Below are 24,000 nucleotides of genomic sequence, written 5' to 3'. Positions count from 1 at the left end.
ATCGGTTCAGCACAAAAAACTAAATCGGTTCAGCGCTGCGCGCTGAGAGCACGTGTTGAAATATCTCATCGACCAGGTTGTGTCCCGGGTGTACCTGAATATGCCCACCAAATTTGAAGCAGATCCATCGAGAACTTTGGCCGTGCATCGCGCACAGACACACAGACACACAGACACACAGACATTAGTCGTATATATATATAGATGACCTAGCTTAGCTTTATGCAGGAATAATTTAGGATCGAAGGGCAAACAAAAGCATTTCTTTTGGAGGAAGTTATACATTGTAAAACTCTTTATAATGAATGCTTGCTAAGGACCAAATTCATATATAAAAGGTTAAATTCATATGAGAGAATGTCATTATCTTGAGATTAATTAACCTTTCCTATCTTCCTGATAGTTACTTGATATTTGACAATTGGCTTATACAGTCTGTAAAATCAAAAAGTTGCAAAAAAGAAACTTCTACTTTTGTTCAAAATTGTTTTACTTGTAATGGGATGTTGTTGCTTTTTTTCAGATCCTTATAGCAACAGGAGCAGAATGTCAAGACTTGGTCAAGAAAAAGCTAGGAGAAGAACTGGCCTGCGTCCTTGCCCGAGTTTCATCAAGCTCAAAAGATTTAAAAACAGGTTTGAGTCTGCCTTTTACTGTCTTGTTTTGGTTTATTTTCAAGTTTATGCACTTACTGATAAGTTCCAGAAATTAGAAATTCATTAGGAATGAAATGCTTGCTTTATCTCTCTTGGACTAAGGTGCAATATTGAGTTGACATACTCACTTTAAAAAAAAAGTTCTTTGGAGTTATGTTAATGATATTCATACGTGGGAAGTCCCACTACACGATGGCCTCAGGAGCCAGATCTGGGCGGAGGCGACCACGGTGCAAGGGAAGCTCTATGGCAGTCTGGACGACCTACAGCGCACGGCAACATTTGCGCGGAGAACCGGCGTTTCCATCTGAGTGATCGACAAGAAGAAGAAGAAGATACGTGGGAAGTAGAAGATTTTTTTCTCAGTTGAGAAAGTCTACCTGAAGAATGATATCTGCCCTATGTTTTGGCTGAATTTGTCATGGTGACGTGTTCAGTAATAGCTTATTTGTCTTTTTTTTGCAGTGTCCAATATGCTAGAATACAGCAAGGTAGTTCAGACGGTGATACCAGACCACATGTCTCTGCTGCTGGAGCAGCTTCAGAGCTCACTATCAAGACTGATGGAGTCTCCGCCTGCTGTACTGGGCAGAGAGGATGCAGAAAAGCTGTATTTAACTGTCAAAGTGAGTAAACGTTCATTAACAAATGTTTATTTGCTATCCTTTAGGCCAAGGTCATAAGATTTAACATTAAAGCATGCATTTATTTTTAGGGTTGTGTTGACTGATTTTAAGTGTATAATTATCTTGGTGATGGGGAGAGGAGAAGAGAACAACAGGGGTGGGGGGCACTTCTGAATCTTCTCTTCACGTTTGAATTGTTCACACCCACAGTGATTCTTGCGCCTATCAGTACAGCATTTTACTTTTCTAATCCTAGAAATTTATTCCCTCCAAGCGGGTACATGTACTACACTTGCAAGGAAGCTAAAGCATACTTTTCACCATTAAGTAACATTCAGTGTTACTTTTGATAGATTTAAAACCAGTCTTAGATTTGTTCTACAGCTGGTCTTATTAATCAGTTTATCACTGTCTGTTTCAGCTTTGCCTGCAGCTTTTCCAGTTATTTCCAGACCTGCGTCAGAAGGGCTGGTCCCATTTACAGCAGTTGGTAAAAGCAGAGGTTGATGGCCCAGGAGACCGCACAAACTCAGTGGCAGCAATAGTTGGGGGGATTCTCAGTTTACTTGTCAAAAAGGTTTGTACTGGTCTTGTGTTGCTTACGATTGATGTCAAAAGCAGTTAATAACAACACATGGTGAATACTGTAATTTTTGCAGTCAGAATCCTTTTTGATATTGCAAGTTTTCAATAAACAAAATGTTCAGAGCAAATGCTTTTGCATTGTGTACCTTTCATAATGTTTCAAAAAATAAACAGCAATTGTTCTGGAGTAAAATGTTGCACATGCTAATTGTTTTTGTTTTTACATTTTTATTATATTTTGAGTTTCAGTCTTGTGCAAGGGAGACAAGTATGCTGGCTGGCACTGCAATCTCGATGGCGATCAACTCTGCTCCAACACCAGAGGACTGTGCTCAGTCTTTCTTCTTCGTTTATGCTGCAGTGTCTGGTGGTATGTACCTTTCTTTTTCTTGATGCGTAGATATTAGCTTTGTAAAGGTAATGGGAACATAGTTTGGTTATGAAAGCTGCATACAATTAAATGTTAATACATTTTTATGTTTGATAATTGGAACTTAATTAGAGTTTAGTGTAGTTTGATTTTGCTATGATTTTTGTTTTAGTGAACTGTTTTGTCAGTTACAGTCTTATTGTTCCTCTATTTGGCTAATAGCGGTCATTTTGAGATAGGATGATTTGAACTATACCCGTGATTGTTTTTATAGGAACAGTTATATTGTTTGGTCCAGTATTAAAATCTGTACTTTTCTTTTGCACAACCTTTCCATCTGAAACTTTTACTTTATTTCTTTTTCCCAGTTATGGTTTGACTTGTATTTTTGGTTACTGTTGTTTTTGTTGTTGAAGTTTTGAAAAAGTGTCTGTGCCTGTTAATTTTACATTTGTCGTGTGTGAAAACTTCTACTGATCATTTTCAGATGCTCTTTTACCACAATTGAAGGCTCTTCAACTCAAGGATGCAACAACCAACAACATACCAAGCAAAGATCAGAAGCTAACATCAGAAATCGCCATTCTGCGCAGTATCATCATAGGATCAAGCCAAGACCTGTTATGCTGCGCTGTGAACCATTTGAACAGAACATCTTCACAGCCGCAAGCTTTCCTTCTGACCCTGTTTCCAATAGTGTGTGACATTTGTGACTCGGGAACAGAGTTCCAGTATTTGTCCTTTCAGCTCCTGTCCCTGTGGTTTCAAAAGCTGAAAACATGCTTGCCAGCCTTGTCACCGCAAGGGAAGCAATCGAACTTGATGAGCAAAGACTCAGCCATCATTGCAGAAACCTTGAAGAGAGTGTGTGTGAGCTGGGACAGTCCCGTGGATGGAGTGTCAGAGTTTGTAGCGGAAGTGTTTCAGATTTTGATGGAGGTGTGGCGTGCAGAGGTGGATGGTGGGAGGAGCGACTACACTCAGCTGGCGGAGGAGCTGATGCGAAAGGTGGTCCAAATGCCGTGGTATGCACGCTCTCGCTACAAGCCTCTCAGCCTTCTCATCCCTTATGTGGACTCTGAAAAGGTGAGGCTTCCTCCATTTTAACTGAAATATTATGACTGCCTAAGTGGATGGGTAAAAATGATCATATACGTAAACCCCCTTGTTCAAATAACAAAAATGAACGTGGGAGTTTCAGTCCATAAACGAAGAAGAAGAAGAAAAAAACTGAAATACCAAATGAGTTTTGATGGAGTCAGTAGACAAATTGTGGAAATAATTGTGTCAGGTTTTTGTTGTCGAAGAGTTGCTTTCACCTTTTCAATCAATCAATCAATCAATCAATGAGGCTTATATCGCGCATATTCCGTGGGTACAGTTCTAGGCGCTCTGCAGTGATGCCGTGTGAGATGAAATTTTATACGGCCAGTAATTGCAGCCATTTCGGCGCATATTTACCTTTCACGGCCTATTATTCCAAGTCACACGGGTATAGGTAGACAATTATTAACTGTGCCTAAGCAATTTTGCCAGGAAAGACCCTTTTGTCAATCGTGGGATCTTTAACGTGCACACCCAATGTAGTGTACATGGGGGGAGAGTTCGGACACCGAAGAGAGTCTGCACACAAAGTTGACTGAAATAAATTTCCGCCGAACCTTGGATCGAACTCACGCTGACAGCGGCCAACTGAATACAAATCCAGCGCGCTACCAACTGAGCTATATCCCCGCCCAAAGAAACACAGAGGCAAGCTGCACGTGACATTGTAGGCTTGTCTCAGGGTTTCTATGGAAACAAGGGAAAGCAACTCTTGTACAACCCATCAAAACTTGAAAGAATGATATCCGAACATCTTCTATCAGGGGATATATAATTAACGTCCATGGAGTCTTGATATTAGAGGCAGATTTCAGCTGTGTGCTGTGCAAGCCATTTTGTGCACTGTTTACTTAGTCATGTCCTGTGAAACCTACAAAATCCGTATTTCTGAGCTGTGTGCATGTTTTTATTTTTTGGTCTTAATTTTTTTTCAGATGCTAATTGAAAAAGCGACCATCAAAGAGGAGCTAATGCGATGCATGGGAGAAACATTTTTGGCTGCGCTTGCAAGCGATGTCCACACAGCATTTTTGCAATCTATTTCCAGGTAAGACTATTCCATCGTATAAAGCATGACCTAACCATGCATGATATAAAACAAAAAACAAACAAAGAATCAACAAAATTAAACAGCAGAAAATTAACATGTATACATTTGTCTCCAGAATAAACATTCTTATCACACTAATTTCAAATTCTAAGGTAAAGTTGCTCGCCTTTTCTTTTGCAGCCTTTTGTTTCAACAAGATTTGTAAAAGTCCTTTGCATGTTGTGGTTTTGTAAGTGTGTTGTCATATCTGTGTGAGTGCTAATGTGTCACATGGGAAGGAAAATTACTTGGTCAATAGACACATTCCGGAAACGACAGTTGGGTTTTAATGGGTTCTGAAAGAGTGAATACTCTCTCTTTTAGTGAGGCAAGCTTTCAGCAAGTGCTCCTTGTCCACGTGTTTCAGACAAACCCCTCGCTATAGTGACTGGCCTATAAAGTCACATGGAAAAGTTTGACTCACAAACAGCGAGATTATTTACTCTTTCACGACTCATGCAAACCCAACAGACTTATTTCCGAACATTGTCTTTTGTCCTAGTCATCTTTTGATTCCATTATTAGTATCATTGTTCTGTGTAGGAACAATCAGAGCGTGGAAGAGCAGGCACAGAAGTGGAAGAACATCTGGTTGCCATGTGTTGTGTTTGGTTTGACCAGTGGCGACAAGTGAGTAAGATCACAAATTATCAACTTTTAACATCTTTTCCATGACATTTTTTTGCTTAGCATTTAAAATGTATCCAATAAATGTATATATATATCATATTGTTCACAGTGGTATTTTCCCAGCAAGCAACTTGCCAGAGTGTTACAAACCTGTAAGGAGGGTTCGACTTGAGAGCTTTTGAAGAGCAAAATTATGCTAACACACTTATTTATTTGACTTTATGTGTCTTAATTGTGGAATTGTTCAAAGTAACTTCAGATGAGAGTTTCCATTGAAGAATTGTATTCCCACACAAACAAAATATTTCTATGTTCAAAAAAAGAGAAAAATTCTCAATGGAATTATGCTTTTACTTCCAGCCGTTTGAGAAACAAAATATGTGCATACTGGCTGCCATCGACACTGAAGATCCTACCAGCAACAGGCCGTCTGCTCCGATGTCACTTTGAAGAGACTCTGCAGGCTGAGGGAGGCAACTCTGATCACTCCAGAGTCCTTTTTGCCTGGATTGCAGTGTGCAGACACATCAGAACACTGGCTGGACTGGATTTGGCAAAACTGGTGTATAAGCTAATTTGTGTTGTTTGTTTGTTTGTTTGAATGAAAGGCAAATCCTTCCACTTCCAGTGTAAATGAATCGGCTCACTATCTCAGAGAGAAATTTAAGTTTTACGCCCTCACAGCAAAGCCAAATGCTGAAGACGGAGGACCCGGGCCGCACGGCGCATTCTAACAAACCACGGGTACACGCACTTACGCAAATGATGAGGCAGATGAGCTGGCAAAAGAAGGAGCCGTGGAAGACCAACCTGAAAACAGTGTCAGCTTTAGTGAGCAGAAGACAATCATCAAGGCATTGATGAGGCCAAGGACAAACAGAGATGACTACCACACAATGTCCAGAGAGCAGCAAGTCAACCTCATCAGGCTGCGTACTGGCCACAACAGGCTCAATGCTCACATGAACCGAAAGTTCAAGCTGGCGCCATCACCAACCTGTGCCTGCGGTCAAGAGGACCAAACAGCGGAACACATCTTACAGCGATGTCCCTTACTAGATGAGGAACGAAAAGAAGTGTGGCCGTCACCAACTCCCTTGCAGACCAAACTATACGGCAGTCGACAGGAGTTGGAGAAAACGACAACATTTATCACCAGTGCTGGACTGATTGTGTAACCTCTGCGAACGCCAAGAAGAAGAAGAAGAAGAAGACAGCAAAGCCATTAGGGGCATGTGAGACGGGGCTTTGTATGAAAACACCATGCCAGATCTGTCCAGGCATTTACATAACACAAGACCGTTCCTCCATTTGGACATACACCAAAACTCAACATCCTGGCTGCCTCCTGTACAGAGTGGCATTTTTGTGATGAATCAATTTCTCAGATTGACATCAGTGTCACTGTCAGTTACATTTTTAATTGATAAAAATAAATCGCACTCTGCACAGAAAGCACAGAACGTTAAGTTTTGGTATGTGTCCAGTTGGCGGGTGGGCCGGACCTGCCTACCCTTACGATTTGGGCGTAATTTACTACGATTTTTATTCCAAACTACGCCGCTACGCTTTCCGCGATGGAAATACGATTTTTAAGAAACCGAAAGTACGATTTTTCGCATTTTGTCCCGATATAAATCCGATCCGTATTTTGGCTCTCGCCGAGCTTTGCGAGCTTTGTACATTGGAGAGTCTGCTCCTCCTGAAATCAAGATCAGGAACCTTCGGCACCAGGCAGTACAGCCAAGCAGAACTTGGCAGATTTAAGTCATGCTATTACAAGTCTTTGAAAAAGCCCTCTACCTCCAAATAAACTCTATGCTCATTCAGCAAACTCTTGATTAGACTAATGGTGGAGCGCTGGTTATGTGCGAGGCTGATTTCTTGAGATCTGGATCTGGATCTTTTACGTTGCAGGAACCACTGTTGGTCATCTTCGTGTGACCACATGACATATTTTGCTTTCGTCATCCTAGATCTTTTCAATCAGTGTAGTTTCCCAGTGCTGTGTTCTAGGGTCGTTTTGATTGACTTCACAATTTGAGAAAATCAATGACATTTTATTTTTGCGAAGCAACTGAATATGAACAGAAAGTGTGCAGAAGAATGTTTGTGTCCTGCAAGACTTTATTAACAACTATTTCTCCGTTTCAACTATGTCTACAGGCAAGGTAGTGTCATATTCTTTATTTGGGTTCTCCTTTCATTGTTCAGTCACACCCACCGATGGCCGTTACTTTTGACAACGAAAAATACTCTTTCTACCACCAGATTACTCTTTTTGGCTGGGCTCATTACTCCTTGTAATTTTGGGGGTAGGCAGGTCTGGATGGTCTTTTTCCATTCAAAAGCCAGGACAGATCTGATATGATGTTTGTTCGTTCATGGGCTGAAACTCCCACGGCTTTTACGTGTATGACCGTTTTTACCCCACCATTGAGGCAGCCATACGCCGCTTTTGGAGGATGCATGCTTGGTATTTTCGTGTTTTTATAACCCACCGAACTCTGACATGGATTACAGGATCTTTTTCGTGCGCACTTGGTCTTGTGCTTGCAAGTACACACGGGGGTGTTCGGACACCGAGGAGAGTCTGCACACAAAGTTGACTCTGAGAAATAAATCTCTCGCCGAACGTGGGGACGAACTCACGCTGACAGCGGCCAACTGGATACAAATCCAGCGCGCTACCGACTGAGCTACATCCCCGCCCATCTGATATGATGAACCGAATCGTTTTCACGAGAAGGACTGTGCCTTTAACTTTGACGTATGCTTTGAAGAAACATTACGAGCAGGGAAAAAATACATGTACACACATGGTGTAATCAAAGCAGAGCCATAAACGTTGTATTCATTCTGAAGTGGTGCAACTAAATTAATTTTTGCTTATTTTCAGCCCAGAATATTGCTGCTGGAAGCAGTTTACAGTGATGATGAAGACATATGTGCAGAAGCATTAGCCTTGCTCTCTGCAACTCAGAAGAAAGCTGGTACGTAGGGAGCATTATTGTTTACTTTTTATGTCTGGTGCTAGAAAATTACACTTTGAAATGGAGATGGTAAGATTTCTTGTATATAGTCTGGTTTGTTGCTGTATTCCAAGGTTCCACTTTTACATTATAATTACATATTCTTACTCCGAATCACATGATTTGCATTGACCCACTTCGATGCTTAGGTTATGATAAAAGCTACCCCGTCTAGGTATAAGGGGAGCAACCCCAACTAAAAAAGTGACTGCACCAGTATGACTGGCACCCTGGGTTACGTCCCATGCAGCACACTACGTCATCAATGGTGCTGGTCACATGATACCCCTTCAATCGACTACTATCACTCAAGGGTGACGGTTGTGTTTGGCTAGCGCTAAGGCTTGTTTTCGTGTCTTCGGCACCCACCGGCCTTGGCCCCCCGTCTTCTTTCGCTGGCTTGCAGCTGGTGAGATTGTTCTTGTTTTCTTACTTGTTTCGTTCTTTCTGCCTCGAATTTCGCATGTCCTTTGGACTTTGAAGTTTTCGGCAGTTGTTGGCTTCCTTTCGGTCGCCATTTGTATTTGCACGTTGTCAGGCTTGTGTTGTTTTCGTCCGTGTACTGGACTGTTAACGCTTGTTGCTTGCTTATAGCTGCTATCGGTAGCTTTTGTTTGTGCTGAATTGTTTGCTTTCTGCTTCTGAATTTTGTTAGCGTCTGTGTGACTTTGCTATTTTTCAGTTGTGGTTGGTGTTTTCTTTTCGGTCTTAATATGGCCGATGGTGAAAAGAAGAAAGGCTCTAAGCCTGAGGATAAGGGCAAGGGCCCTGGCAAACCTAAATCCTCCGCGTCGGCGTCCTCTAGCAAGGACCCTATTATCTTAGTGACAGATCCTAAGAGCAATGTGTCATTTTCTGTGCCTATTTCTGCTCCGAGCGGTCTTCCGTCCGGCTCTCAATCGCTTATTTCGGCCCCTAAGGCTGTTTGCGTTGCGTCGGTTGCGGCACCAGAGTCCGGCGCTCTGGTGTCTTCTTTGATTTCGTCTCTTCTTCCAGAGATTAGGAGTCTGGTGCGACAGGAGATGTCACGGACGGACTCCCTTTCCTGTTCCGCCCCCCTCCCGGGGGTGGGTGACGCTCGTTCCCTGGCTTCCTTTTTGCCGGGGCCGTCTTCCGCTGGATCGTCCCTGCCGGGACCTCGTGCTCTTCCGGCCCGGTACTCGTTTCCTGCCGCTTGCGGTGGTGTGACAGTACGCTTCCCTCCGGGGATACGGGCTGATCAAGGTTGGTGTTCGCAGCTGCCGTTTTCGGCGGCTGCACTTCCGGTTTCCGGAATCGGATGTTCTCCTGCTAGTGAGCAGACGGTGTTCACGTCAGGTCTGAACCTCTCCGTACTCCAGCAGTCGGTTCCGACAGCTGGGCTTCCTGCTTTCGCGGGAAGTAGGGGTTCTCCGTCTAGTGAGCAGATGGTGTTCACGTCCGGTTCGAACCCCGCCCTACACCAGCAGTTGTACGCGACAGCTGGGCTTTCGGCTCCGGCCGGAAGCAGTGGTTCTTCCGCTCGTGCGCAGCTTGCTGGCACTTCCGGTGCGTCCCACTCTTTACCACAGCAGTCGTTTCCGGCAGCTGTCCTTCCGGCCTCGGCCGGCAGCATGGGTCATTCTTCCGGTGCACAGTCAACTGTCACTTCCGGTCTGACTCATGACTTTGCCTACGGGCTTCCGGGCTCCCGCCCTCCTTATGTGCAGCTACAGGATGAGCTTAGCGCTTCCGGTTCAGCTGTACTTCCGGCTCCTGCCGGATTTTCCTGCTCTCTTCCGGACGGTTCCCCGGGATCGTCACGGGATGTCGGGCATGCTTTGCCCTTTGGACATGCAGGTGGTCTTTCTCAGGGGGGTCGGCAGCTTCCGCACTCTTCGGTGGTGACGGCTTCCGATCCCTCTCTCCCTGCTGCTACTGGCTTCGACTCCACTCAGCTTCCTTTTAGCCAGGATGCGGGTGGGGTCGACTCTCAGCAGGGTGGACCCCGGCCTTCGGGTCTTTTTGCGCAGCGCCCCTTTGTGGGGTCAGGGGGCTCTTTTCCTCCCCCCTCGTTTGTCGCTTCAGATTCCCAGTCTGTTGACGACGAATTCTCGCTGCCAGGGGTCTCGGCGAACTTCAAGGCGGCGCTTGAAGCAGCCGCGGAGGTCTCCTCCCGCTACTTTCCGGAGGGAGCTGCTTCGTCTGTTAAGCCTTCGGCTTCCGGTCCCTCAGCTTTAGCTGACTTCCGGTCGGAGAAGCAGGACGATGGCTACTTCCGGTTTCTCGAATCGCCCTCAGTGGCTTTTCAGCTTTCAAGACTCTTTGTGAGGTCCACTTCTCAGGGTGGTGGACTTCCTGTGCCTTCAGTTCCTTTGCTGGTTCCCCATGGGTCAGCTCCGGAGTCGGCATTAGAGTATCTTGCTTCTGCGGCGCAGGCTTCCTCTTTCGTGCCTCTTGCGGCACAGAGGAAGTTGCCTTTGCCTAAGTTCCCCAGGAACTTGCTGTCTCGTTTTGCCCTTCCGAGTGCACCTTTGCAGGTCACTCCAGATCTCCTGCCGCTCCTCACGAAGCCTCTCAGGAGGGACTCCTGTTTGCCCATTTCTGAGCAGAGTCTCGCTTCGTTGGAGGAAATCGGTAGACAGCTCTTGGAACTCAGTTCCATTTCGGAGACTCTGATCAGAGCTCTGTCGCGGGCCCTTACCTCTTCGTTGGCCCCTTTCACTCTCAGCGGGGAGCAAGACGCAGAGGATATCGCGTCTCTGCTCTCGATGCTGGCTAGGGTGAACGAAGAGCACATGCGGTTGTCCTCCCTGCACTATGCCTATGCGGTAACGTGCAGGAGGGACTTGTTCCTTACCCACTCTCAGTTCACTGACGAGTCGACAAGGAACTCCCTCCGCGCGTCGCCCTTCGTTGAAGGCTCTCTCTTTGGCCATCTGGCTGTGGACGCCAGGAAGCAAGAGATTGAGGAGAATAGGGACTCGCAGTTCTCTTCTTTTGCACTTCAGGCTCTGAAGCAGCAAAAGCAGGCTGCTCCCAAGCAGGCTGCTCCTAAGCAGTCTCAGTCTCAACAGACTAAGGCTCCAGCTCAGGCGCATCCTGCTTCTCGCAAGAGACCTCATGCCCCTTACCGCGGTTCGGGCAAGAGGTCGTCGGCGGGCAGGGGGAGGGGTGCGCCCAAGGGCAAGCCCCACCCCCAATGAAGCGGCCCCGACTTCACCCCCCCCCAGCCCTCCACTCTGGTGATGGCTGGGGGCCTCTCGAGGGCTCTGTCACATTGGCTGAACTCTACTCACAGCCGATGGATAGTGGGGGTAGTGGAGTCGGGGTTCCGCTTGCTGTGGCTGGAGGACAAGGCCCCTCTTTCAAGGTCTCCTCCAGCCTTCAAGCCCCCCTTCTCTCAGGAGGCAAGGGCCGTCCTCCAGTCGGAGGTTGCCTCGCTGGTGGAGAAGGGAGCGGTGGAGGCAGTCTTGGACCACAGTTCCCCAGGGTTTTACGGGAGGCTTTTTGCTGTCCCCAAGGCCTCGGGGGCTTGGCGTCCTGTTTTGGACCTGTCGTTCCTCAACACGTTTTTGAGGACGATCAAGTTCAAAATGGAGACGCCTGCCTCGGTCAGAGACGCGCTCCGCCCAGGAGACTGGGCGACCTCCATAGATTTGACGGATGCCTACTTCCATATCTTGGTGCATCCAGCCGACCGGAAATGGCTCCGTTTCCGGTGGGCAGGTCAAATCTACCAGTTCCGCGCGCTTCCTTTTGGCCTGTCTCTAGCGCCATGGGTTTTCACCATGGTGGTGAGACAGGTCTGCGCTCTGGTGAGGTCGCGAGGGGTTCGGCTGCGGGCTTACCTCGACGACTGGCTTGTCATGGGCCAGAGCGAGGAGGTTTGTTCGCAGCACACCCGGATGGTTCTCCGGGAGGCCGGCTTGCTCGGCTTCTCGGTCAACCAGGTGAAGTCAGAGCTCGTACCGTCGCAGACGTTCACCTACTTGGGTATGGTGTTCAACACGGTCTCCTGGACTGTCCACCCCTCTTTGAAGCGGGTGGTCAAGCTTCAGGCTCTTATTCGCTCTACTCTGCCTCTCCTGCAGGCTCCTCTCAGGACATTGGCCTCCATTCTGGGGCAAATGGAGTCAATGGCCCTACTGGTGTCACTGGGGAGGGTGCACAAACGGCCTCTTCAGCACGCCCTGAAGCCGTTTGTGGACTCTCCTCGGGTGGACTGGAACGAGCTGGTTCCCCTTGGGGAATGGTTCCAGGCTGCATCCCTTCCGTGGCTGGACACGGATTGGCTCTGCAGGGGGGTTCCGATCGCCGCTCCCCCTCCCGACTTGGACCTCTTTACAGATGCGTCCCTGCTGGGTTGGGGAGCGCACACGGACCGGCTCACGGCCTCCGGTCTGTGGTCTTCGGAACAGAGTGCATGGCACATCAACTCTCTGGAGTTGGAGGCTGTGCGGCTGGCTCTGATTGCGTTCCTCCCGTCGCTTACCGCAAAGCGAGTCCGTCTGTTCACAGACAATACGACAGTGGCCGCTTATGTGAACAAGCAGGGGGGTTCGCGGTCCCCTACTCTCTCCCGCAGGGCCTGCGAGCTGCTGATTTGGTGCACTCAGCACCGTATCTCTCTTGTGGCTCGGTACCTGCCGGGAAGCCTCAACACGCTTGCGGATGCGCTCAGTCGCTCCAGCAAGGTGTTGCAATCGGAATGGACGGTCACACACGGAGCGCTTCTCCGTCTTTGGGCTCTGGTCCCGAAGCCCCAGGTGGATCTCTTCGCCACCAGGTTCTCCAGACGCCTTCCGATTTTTGTGTCTCCCTTCCCCGACCCGGAGGCTTGGGAGACCAACGCTCTGGAGTTGACTTGGGCGGGCCTGGAGGCTTATGCCTTTCCGCCCTTCAACCTGCTCGGCCAGGTGATCAGGAAGGCGGAATTGGAGTCTCCGTCTCTTCTCTTGCTGATCGCCCCTCTGTGGCCGTCTCAGATGTGGTTCCCGGACCTTCTGAGACTGGCTCGCGGTCCTCCAATCCCCCTGTCGCTAGTGAGAGGAGAACTCGTTCAGCCTCGAAGCGGCATCGCTCACGAGGACCCACAGTCTCTAAAACTTCACGCGTGGAGACTGTGAGGTCGGCTCTCAAGCGTTCTGGAGCGTCTGAACGCACTTTGCATCTGGTTCAGCGCTCTCACAGAGCATCCACCTCCACTGTTTACTCTTCGCATTGGAAGGCATGGGTTTCTTGGTGCCAGACTGCCGGTGTTAATCCGGTTGCACCTCGTACCATGCATTTGGCCAATCACTTGGCTGATTTGTCTTCGCAGGGACTCTCCTCCTCTTCTTTGAAGGTGCGCAGGTCCGCGATTTCTTCTACGCTGAAACAGATAGGGCATTCGATTAGTCTCAGCACTGTAGTGGCTGGGGTCATTAGGGGTGCCTCGCTTGAAGAGGTTAAGTCGCGTTCGGCTCTGCCGAAGTGGGATCTGTTTCTGGTTCTAGAGTTTCTTCGCTCTGCCGATTTCGAACCACTTGAGAACGCGAGTCTTCCTAATCTTACGCGCAAGACTCTTTTTCTCTTGCTTCTTGCAACTGCCCGTAGAGGCAGTGAAGTGCACGCCCTTTCGGGCAATCCGCAGGATATTTCTTGGGAACGCGATGGCTCGGTTTCGCTGAGGTTTCGTGTAGGCTTTCTGGCTAAAAACCAGTCACCAGGTCAACCCTCTCCTCGGGTGGTGGTGAAGCCTCTTTCGCATATTCTGGCTAGGAATGATCCCGATATGGTCAACTGCCCTGTTAGGGCCCTTGAGGCGTATCTTTCCCGTATTCAGGCGGTCAGATCGAGTTCTCAGAAGCTTTTGTTTGTTTCACTAAACACTGCCATGGAGAAAGATGTATCGAGGACTACCTTGGCCAGGTGGGCGTCGGCCGTCATTAAGCAAGCCTATGCGTGGAGCCTGTCACAAAGGGGGGGGGCTCTTCCTGCCTTTCCTCTCAGCTCGGCCCGGGCTCACGAGTCAAGGGCTTGGGCCTCTTCCTTGGCCGTCTTGCGGTCCCACAGAATGAGCGAAGTCTTGAATACAGCCTATTGGCGATCAGACGATGTATTCATCAGCTTTTATCTGAGAGACATTGCTTCGCTCTGTAACGATGGATCAAGGTCCCTGCCTGCCTTGGTGGCAGCGGGCCAGTGCATTTCCAGAAATTGATGGTGAGTTTGAACCTTTTTTGATCTTACCCACCTCCTGGTTGGAGTTATCTGCAAATCATGTGATTCGGAGTAAGAATATGTAATTATAATCGAAAATTTTTATCTAAATTTTGATTTGATTAATATACTTACCCGAATCACATGAGTAATTCCCTCCCTCCTGCCCCGCTCGATATTTTAATGTTCTATTAGTCGATTGAAGGGGTATCATGTGACCAGCACCATTGATGACGTAGTGTGCTGCATGGGACGTAACCCAGGGTGCCAGTCATACTGGTGCAGTCACTTTTTTAGTTGGGGTTGCTCCCCTTATACCTAGACGGGGTAGCTTTTATCATAACCTAAGCATCGAAGTGGGTCAATGCAAATCATGTGATTCGGGTAAGTATATTAATCAAATCAAAATTTAGATAAAAATTTTCGATTTTAGAGCAAAGCTGTTTGCAAATCAGTATTTTGAGCACCATAAATCCTTGTTAAATCCTTGGAAAAGTTGACAACCTTGATTTTATGATAGTTTTTTGTCAAAGGAGACTCTTGGGTCAATGCATTGTTTTCCCCATACCTAAAGTAGATAACCTAGCAATGAGAACAGGAAAAAAAATACAAATTAAATGTTCTAATGATTGGGATTGAGTTTATTTTTGTCATTTGCTTTGTCTTCAGAACCTTTGGGGGAGGTTGAAATTGAGCTCCTGGAAGCAGCATTGCCTTACTGCTTGAAAATGGACTCAGCCCCATTCCGCCAGATGCTGTTAACAAGCCTGAAGAAATTGTTTGTACGTGTCAGGGACAGTTGCTCAACGGCACTCAAGAAAAAAACACGAGCACAGTTTGTTGGTGAGTATTGATTGGCTGCTAAGATGTGGGTGGCGGGCAAACAGGACTCACAGGTTATACTTCCATAGTGCCCCGGTCGCCAGTAGTATGATTTGTCGTATAAGTCTGGTTTGTTGTTATAATCTCACATTCAACTTTACATTGCAAAGCAAATCTGTATTCATAATCCCAGGTTCATCTTTTATACAGCAGAGCAAAATTGTTTTTGGCACCATACTTAATTGTAGTAAAATCCTTGGCAAGTTGACAATGTTCATTTTATAAAATTATTATTTTCAAAGGAATCTCAGGGTCTCGTAGTTTTAAATATGAAGTGCTTTATTTTTACATTATGTAAAGACAAATAGTCTACATGTTATAGCTGGTTTGCTGCAGGCTGGTGTGATTTTCAAAATCCAATTTACTTTTGGCAGCAGATTGAAAATATGTTGTCTGCTCTTCTTTCCAGGCAATCCAAATCTCTGCGATGTTTTATAGTTTAACCCAGGTGAGAGGAACAAAACAGTGTGGTTCTCTACATGCACAAGTTATCTTTCACCAGAGGGGGTGAAATCATATTCACAAGGCCAAAATGCTCGGCCCCGGGATCCCGGCCCCCTGGACCCCCCGCGTTATTTATTTCCGTGAAACTCATTCTTCCTTGAATGGATTGTCTGTCTTTCAGACCCTTCCCTGCAGTTCATTGAGTGGCTGTACAATCTGATGGTGAAGAACGTTGTCCCTGGAGCCTGCTTCCAGCGCCGGCGAACATGTCTGGACATCATCCAAGGCTGGTTGGAAAATATCATCTTTGTGGAGACGGATGGCGCCAAGAAGGGCAAAGCTCAAAGTGAGTTTTTATCTGAGTGTGCACGTTGGTGTATAGGTTTATTATATTGTTCCTTTTTATGTTTGAGCAGACTACATTAGACAGGTAGTAGATTGTTAACAATAAAAATATGACTTCCTCTCCCTCTTTCTCTCTCATTTTTTTGTCTCTCCATCTTTCTTCAAAGCACTCATACAAATACACATACGCGCAAACACAGACATGCATGTACATAGGCACTCTCAGACATACACATTTTTATGCATTTTTTAAATGACAAAAGTTCTGCTTTATCCAGCACTCAAAATGGTATGAGGCATAATTTGCAAAGCATGAATTAAAAGTCACAGTTTCTCATGAAGTTTACTCTCACCTGTGCAGGTCCAGCTGATGCTCTGATAAAGTATGCCCAGAATCAAGGCATATGGGATTTCTTCTCACCACACAACAGAACCAGTCTTTTGCACTGCATCGCTGATGGTGCTGATGAGGTAAGGACATGTGCAGACACTTTTGTGTGTTTATCCAGAGAACCTGACTCCTTTTTAAGACCAGATTTTTCTCAGATTTCTTCAGGTCTTAAAAAGGAGTGAGTCTTAATATGGGGGTAATTTTACAGAGGTTATGAACAGAAAGTCTGAAAAATCAAGGTCTTAAAAAGCGGGAAGTCTTAAATTGAGGGTCTTAACCCCTTCACTGCCCACCCTGTATGTAATACGTGGTCATTGGCTCAGGTAAGTGTAGCCTATGCGATCGTAACTTTGTCTGTCTGTGCGTGCGTGTGTGTGTGTGTGTGTGTGTGCGTGTGTATGTCTGTGGTAGAAACTTTAACATTTCGTCATTTGAAGACGTCACATTATGGCGTAAGAGGGTTAGACGTCACGCGAAGGAATTATTGAAAGTCTCGGTCATTGTTATTTTGAGCGGGCCGAGACTAGTTGGCAGTCCTGTCCCTGTAAGTAGGCTACATGCAGACAGACAGATCTAGATCTAGTGTCTCTCTTTCTTGCACAGTGTCACCTATGCTTACTGTGTGTGTGTGTGTATGTGACGGAGTGATTGAGTTTGTGTTACTGTTTGTCTATTTCTTACGTGAGCCTTGAAGGCTTCGCCTCTTGCATTTTCAGTTTGTCGTACGCCCATAATCATACGTGGGATTTGTGTCAACAACATTTCAGGACATTTCTGAAAACTAAATGGGAGGTAACCACTGTCCAACAACTTGTAGGGGTTCTAAACACAGTTCTTTCCCATAGACCGTTCGGATAAGTTGCTAAAGTTGCTACCACGTGTTGAAAATGCTGTTATACTGTGGCAGTGAAGGGGTTAAAAGGGTGGTTCCACTGTACATATACAGACACTTTTGTGTTTATCCAGAGAACTTGAACCTGCTATTCTGTTTTCTGTGTTAGATGATTAATATGCAATGATTTGCCAAGTTTTTAATTTCTTGCACTTGTGTGTCTGTGCATCATGTGCCTGTGCCTTGTATGTCTCTTTGTGTGTCTGTGCATATGTCCATGTCTTTGTGTTTGTTTAAGATAGGTAGGTGGAGTGAGACAGAGAATGTGTGCATGTATGTGCACGAATGTCGTGTTGTTTTCAGATGGAACAGATGCCAGATATCATACCCTCAAAGTTGAATGTAGAGTATATAAAGCCAATAGCTAACAGACTGTTTCCTTCAAGATATACTGTTTGCATATTTTTGTTCATGCTGTGATTATCTGTTAAAATAGATCCAAGCGTCAGCACGGCACATACTGAGCAAATATTTTCCATGGACTCCAGAAGGTTCATCCACAGCTACCTCATCAAGCTATGATCTCGCTCTGCATTTGCTGTGTCATGGTCTGGACTTGTGCAAGAGTCCAAGAGCGTATGAAAACAGCAGTGGTTCCCAGCTGATAAAACTCGTCTACCAAAAGTAAGTTTGGAAATGGCATTTTGATAATAAGGAGTTATATTGCAAGCTGAATGAATTGATGTTGAATGAGTGTTTCTCACTGGTTGGTAGACTAGTTTGTAGAAGTTAACAAGAATGTTCAAAGTGGCCAGGTCACATACATGTACATATTTTGTAGACAAACACATATTCCGCATACATACAGTTCAACAATGTACACTACATTGGGGTGTGCACGTTAAAGATCCCACGATTGACAAAAGGGTCTTTCCTGGCAAAATTGTACAGGCATAGATAAAAATGTCCGCCAAAATACCCGTGTGACTTGGAATAATAGGCCGTAAAAAGTAGGATATGCGCCGAAATGGCTGCGATCTGCTGGCCGATGTGAATGCGTGATGTATTGTCAAAAAAAAAATTCCATCTCACACGGCATAAATAAATCCCTGCGCCTTGAATATGTGCGCGATATAAATTGCATTTAAAAAAATGAAATAAAAAAAAAATAAAAAAATAAAATAAATCCCTGCGCTTAGAACTGTACCCACGGAATACGCGCGATATAAGCCTCATATTGATTGATTGATTGAACAAACGCACTGTTTTGTTACCCATTTTTAACTTTGGTCAATTTTTCTTCCATTTTTTTTAATATCAGAGTAAACAAAAGTTTTATTAATTTTCAGGTTTGTCAGAGATCAAAACTACCACTTTCATTGTGTTGGAGATGAAACTGAGGATGAGCAACAGCTACCACAAGGTTCTATTCTTGGTCCATTACTATTTTCTATATAAACGACCTACCTCTATTTGTAAAATGCATGTGTGAACTATTTGCAGATGATACTACAATTCATTCTAGTCACCAAGATCTTATTAAACTAGCAAATATCCTCCAAGAAAACATTGATCGATTACTTGAATGGTCAGAATTAAACCATATGTCACTGAATCCAAATAAAACTAAATGCATGCTACTTACCACGAGGCAAAAAAGACAAAATCTAACATCTGGATTTCCGACATTGCTAATACGCAATCAAGATGTTACCGAAGTTGATAACCATAAAGTCTTGGGAATAACTATTGACAATAACCTGTCTTGGTCAAAACATGTAGATACACTTTGTAAAAACACATCCAACAAAATATTTCAGTTATCAAAAATCAAACATTTTCTAGACCTTCTGTTTTTTCAGGCACATACAGTAGTACCTGCCATATCCGGTCACCCATTAGTCATTGCAAAGGTGACCGCAAATATCAGGTGGCCGTTCATTACAGGCCCCCTCCTCCTCCAAAAAAAACCCCAAAAACACGATCAAGTTTTCATGAAGAAAAGAAAGCGATCATCCACGAGCCGCCGATTCATTGTCTCTGTTAGTTTTGCTTTTGTTTATACATCTTAATTATTTGCGTGTTTAACTCGATCGTCCTGGCTAAGCTATTGTTTCGTATGTTTCTATGTGTGTTGTTTGGATTATTATATATGTATTTGAGTGTCAGATAAACAAGTGTTTCAAACTCACATCAGCTGTGATCGATCCGGAAGTGACTGCCGTAAATGTACATGTATGCGCATGTCTGTATTTACAGTTTGCGCATGCGTAAGTATTCTCTGCTGCCTTAATAACCTTCACTCTTTGCTCTAAAGTCAGCACCAGTCTTTTCTTTGTTGGAGTTTGTGTTGCCATTCTGAAAGACTGACTGACTGACTGAACAAATTCTTGACGGGCTTGCAAAGGCTTCAAATAATCACTCAACAATCACTCACGTCTTCATTCACGAAACAAACAAACACAAACACGCAGCGATCGCTCACACTCCAATGTAAACAAAAACAATCTTGAGTTTGACTCGTCAGCTTTATTAACAGGCGATACATGTGTTAACAGTTATAGAAAGTGGACAGGTGCTGATTTCTAACGGCCAGATAGCAGGTGGGAGGTGGGTGGGCGGGGAGAGCCACAGGCGCTCGCCCGCGAAAGTGACAAGTGGCCGTTAAGTGGCCGCTCCTGTCGAGTAAGAGGGGCACCTTAGGGCAAAAATCAGTGACCGTTGACCGCGTCAGACAGGTTAACGGCCATTAAGAGTCAATTATAGAAGGAAAACTCATTAGTCATGGGAAAGCTGGCCGCTCCAGGCAGGTTCACGCCCACGAAAGGGCCGGAAATGGAAGGGACTACTGTATTCAGTCAGCTATTGACTATGCTTCCACAGTGTGGGACTCTGCAAGTGCAAATACTTTGAAACACTTGTGCAGTTTACATAGACGAGCTGTTAAATTAATTATTTTAAAAAATACATCTCTTTCCATGACTGATAAACGATTGCAAATTCTTCCTATCAAAGATAGATTTGCATACAAAGGTGTGATGATGTATAGAATTATGTCAGGGAATGCACCTACACTCATTGCCTCAAATTTCAAAATAAATCATTATAGAAAATGTAACAAATTAATTACCACAACTCCAAGAATTGACCTGTACAAGTCGAGTCTATCATATTCTGGAGCATGTGGAACGCCATTCCAAATATAATTAAATTACGAATTCATGAAACATCATTCAAGGAATATTACATGCTGTTTCTTTTACAAAACTTATAAGAAATATTATCAAGCAGCTGGCAAAATATAACTGTACTCTCTGATTATATTGAAAAACATGATTATATATAATTCATGAAGGATATTTTTTTATTTTTTTATTTTTTCAATTTTTTTTTATACAAACACATATTTCTCTGTTATATATAATTTTCAAGCATTGCTAAAGAATCACAATGCATTTTAAAATGTCTTATTGGTTGCATGACATGTTAATTATGGTAAAGATGTCATTTGTACTATAGTTAAACTTATCTTTTATTTCTTCTTGTTTGTTACCCCTCAATGGGCGAGGGCCGGATGAAAAAAAGCATGTATACATTGCTTATTCTGTCACCCTCGTAAAATAAATTTCAATTCAATTCAATTCAATTCAATTCCTCAGGAGAAGTGAACAGTGAAGCGTGCGCTGCGTTCTTCAACAATGTACTCCTTGGGAGAATAGAAATGTCACTCAAAGCAGCAGAGAAGGATGCATTGTTTGCGTCAAAGTGCAACCCCACTTATGGTATGTTGATCTTTATTTTGAATTTACACGGCTCTGTATCTGTACACGGCTTTGTATCACGCTATTGTATTTATGTTTCGATGTTAAAAAGCACATGAGTTCATCCATCTGCTGTGGAAACGTGTATATGAATGCTTGTTGTAAGCTTTTCACTGTAAAATGTGTATTGTTATTTCTTTTCATCTTTCTGTGTGATTATCTTATTCTTTCTCTCTTGTGGTGAGGCATCTGCTTTTTGAAATAGCTACTCCGGTGCCAAGTTCAGTGTTAAAACTTCTTTTCTTTATAAAACTTCAAAAAAGATGATGAAAGTCGCTTGTTCATTTCAATGCTTGTTATTCTCTCAGGTGCCAGGAGACGGGTTCCGAATAACTCTCACTTACTCTATTACACATGTTGTATGCATTTAGAGCTTTCTCCCCTTTGTTTATCACAATTCTTTCTTTATATACAAAGAAATTCTTTTTCTCGCAGGTGTGCTCCAGGCTCTTTGTGAGTGTCTGAGCTTGGAAGGAGATTCACCTAGGGTGCTGGTTTCAGAAGACTGGCAGAAAATCCTGCTGAAAACGATTGCACTCAGCTCTTCCACTGTCACTCTGGTGTTGAACATTCTGGCTGGAGGACAGACAGGTTTGTGCATCTTTCTACATTCTAAAAGAATATTCATTACATGTATTGGGGATATAGCTCAGTTGGTAGCGCGCTGGATTTGTATTCAGTTGGCCGCTGTCAGCGCGAGTTCGATCCCAGGTTCGGCGGAAATTTATTTCACAGAGTCAACTTTGTGTGCAGACTCTCTTCGGTGTCCGAACCACCCCCCGTGTACACTACATTGGGTGTGCACATTAAAGATCCCACGATTGACAAAAGGGTCTTTCCTGGCAAAATTGCTTAGGCACAGTTAATAATTGTCTACCATACCCGTGTGACTTGGAATAAGGCCGTGAAAGGTAAATATGCGCCAACATGGCTGCAATCTACTGGCCGTATAAAATTTCATCTCACACGGCATCACTGCAGAGCGCCTAGAACTGTACCCACGGAATATGCGCGATATAAGCCTCATTGATTGATGTATTTGCATTCTGGGGAAAGTAACTTCAGTGTTTTTTGGCGAGCTGTTGGTGGTACCAGCCAACTCTGTTGTTTGCTGGTTTGTGGAAATGGCAACATTGGTTGCTAGTTGTAAGCTTTTTTCTTCTTTGTTGGCTCACGTAAGTGTAGCCTATGCGATGCTAACTTTTGTCTGTCTGTGCGTGCGTGCGTGTGTGATAGAAACTTTAACATTTGACTGAACACCGAAATACTAATTTTACCGGGTTATTATCCAAGCAACAGCTTCAAAGTATTGAAGCAATGATCAACATTTCGTCGGCACGTATGTAGATAAAGTGTGTATCCAAAGAAAACGGGTGGTGGTGGGTTTTGGGGGGGGGGGGGGGGTAAAAACAGGTGACTGGTTTGTGTTGTGTGTGGTATGTAGACCAGGTCAGGGGTCAAGGTTAGGTCAGATCGCGTGAAGGATTGTGGTATAGATTCACTTCTCAGTTCTAACCGAGCTGCATTCGCCGATTCGGGGAAGACGATTTCACATTGTTCGGTTTCGTAGCGGCTCCAGAAAAAATAGATAAAGAAGATACCAAAGGAGATTTCCTACAGGTTCATCTGCACAGAGTGTTTTCAGTGTCTGTGCGAGGAAGCGCTGTCGAAAGGGCAGTGTCGATCTCAGTGGCAGTCGTGTCCCCGTAAGTAGGCTACAGACAGACAGATCTAGATCTAGCGTCTCCCACTCTTGCACCGTGTCTATGCTTACTGTGTGTGTGTATGTGTGACGGAGTGATTGAGTTTGTGTTACTGTTTGTCGATTTCTTACGGGAGCCTTGAAGGCTTCGCCTCTTGTTTTCTTTTTGTTTTGAATATTGTTTATTGAACCTTATGGAAAAAATCAACCACTGACAATGCATGTTTTTGTATTTCTGTGTTTTAGTTATGGGAATGATAAAACAGTGCTAAAAATAGTCTGTTTACGGTATCCCGACCGACCCTATTTTTTTGCGCGACCCTAGACTTTTTTTTGGCATTTGGGGGAAAAAAAAATTTAAAAAAAATAAATGTAAAAAAATTTAAAAAATTTTAAAAAAGTCTTTAAGATATGTTTTTTGGGAGAGAAAAAAAATACCGACCTACCGACCCTATTTATTTTGCCTATGTTACCGTAAACAGACTTTTTGGGGGGGGGCCTAATGTTCAGCTGATTTCTAGTCAACCTGTACACTTAAACTACAACTTTGTTCATTTTGTTGTGATTTTTGCTGTTGTAAGAGCTTCTGCACACAAAGCATCCATTCTGTGACTGTTGGTGTGTGTTCCATGTAAGATCCAGTTCTGAGAGGATGAACTGAATCGTTAAGCTTACATTGGAAGGACTGTGCCTTTAATTACTGTTCATCTTTTCAGGCAACTGTCCCTCGTTTGAAGCGATGGGTGTGGCACTGGAACAGTTAATTGGAGAGGGTTCCGCAGAACAGGAAGTGACATCATCGATCTCTCCAGAATTTCAGCTGCTTCTCTCGTGGTGTTGGAATAACTTGAAGGTGTGTGAATGTGTATGTGTGCATGCCTAAATTGTTGAGATGCTTTTTGCTTAGATCCACAGATGTAGTGTTTGGTTTTTTCTTCTTCTTGAGCGTTCCAGAATTTTCTGGTTACGTGTGAGCTCGTTTGCCCATTTGGGTTCCCCACACTATGCTCTGAGAGCATAGTCAGCTTCACTCCGCTTTCGTTGAGTAGGCATGCTGAGTATTTTCGTGTTTCCATAACCCACCGAACTCTGACATGGATTACAGGATCTTTTCCGTGCGCACTTGGTCTTGTGCTTGCGTGTACACACGAAGGGGGTTAAGTCACCAAGCAGGTCTGCACATAAGTTGACCTGGGAGATCGGAAAAATCTCCACTCTTAACCCACCAGGCGGCAGCGACCGGGATTCGAACTCACGACCTCCCGATTAGGAGGCCGACGTCTTACCACTGCGCCACTGCGCCCGTCACTGTTTGTTTTAATTTGTTT

The 24,000-nt window shown here is 44.8% G+C and overlaps 1 protein-coding gene across 1 annotated transcript in view; it reads left to right on the top strand.

Annotated features, from left to right (window-relative positions):
• Positions 1 to 24,000, top strand: part of LOC138951717 (tRNA (32-2'-O)-methyltransferase regulator THADA-like) — a 64,536-nt gene that overhangs the window by 2,974 nt on the left and 37,562 nt on the right. The window contains exons 4-20 of the mRNA XM_070323280.1: positions 524 to 635; positions 1,122 to 1,282; positions 1,704 to 1,859; positions 2,117 to 2,237; positions 2,725 to 3,323; positions 4,277 to 4,389; positions 4,975 to 5,061; positions 5,422 to 5,623; positions 7,961 to 8,054; positions 14,925 to 15,098; positions 15,763 to 15,927; positions 16,288 to 16,397; positions 17,646 to 17,833; positions 18,499 to 18,572; positions 20,809 to 20,931; positions 21,406 to 21,561; positions 23,389 to 23,525. Of these exons, the coding sequence (XP_070179381.1) occupies positions 524 to 635; positions 1,122 to 1,282; positions 1,704 to 1,859; positions 2,117 to 2,237; positions 2,725 to 3,323; positions 4,277 to 4,389; positions 4,975 to 5,061; positions 5,422 to 5,623; positions 7,961 to 8,054; positions 14,925 to 15,098; positions 15,763 to 15,927; positions 16,288 to 16,397; positions 17,646 to 17,833; positions 18,499 to 18,572; positions 20,809 to 20,931; positions 21,406 to 21,561; positions 23,389 to 23,525 (2,772 nt within the window). The remainder of the gene's footprint in view (positions 1 to 523; positions 636 to 1,121; positions 1,283 to 1,703; positions 1,860 to 2,116; positions 2,238 to 2,724; positions 3,324 to 4,276; positions 4,390 to 4,974; positions 5,062 to 5,421; positions 5,624 to 7,960; positions 8,055 to 14,924; positions 15,099 to 15,762; positions 15,928 to 16,287; positions 16,398 to 17,645; positions 17,834 to 18,498; positions 18,573 to 20,808; positions 20,932 to 21,405; positions 21,562 to 23,388; positions 23,526 to 24,000) is intronic.

This window comes from Littorina saxatilis, linkage group LG17, assembly GCF_037325665.1.
Source record: "Littorina saxatilis isolate snail1 linkage group LG17, US_GU_Lsax_2.0, whole genome shotgun sequence".
NCBI lineage: Eukaryota > Metazoa > Mollusca > Gastropoda > Littorinimorpha > Littorinidae > Littorina > Littorina saxatilis.
This window is presented reverse-complemented; position numbering and strand designations above follow the sequence as displayed.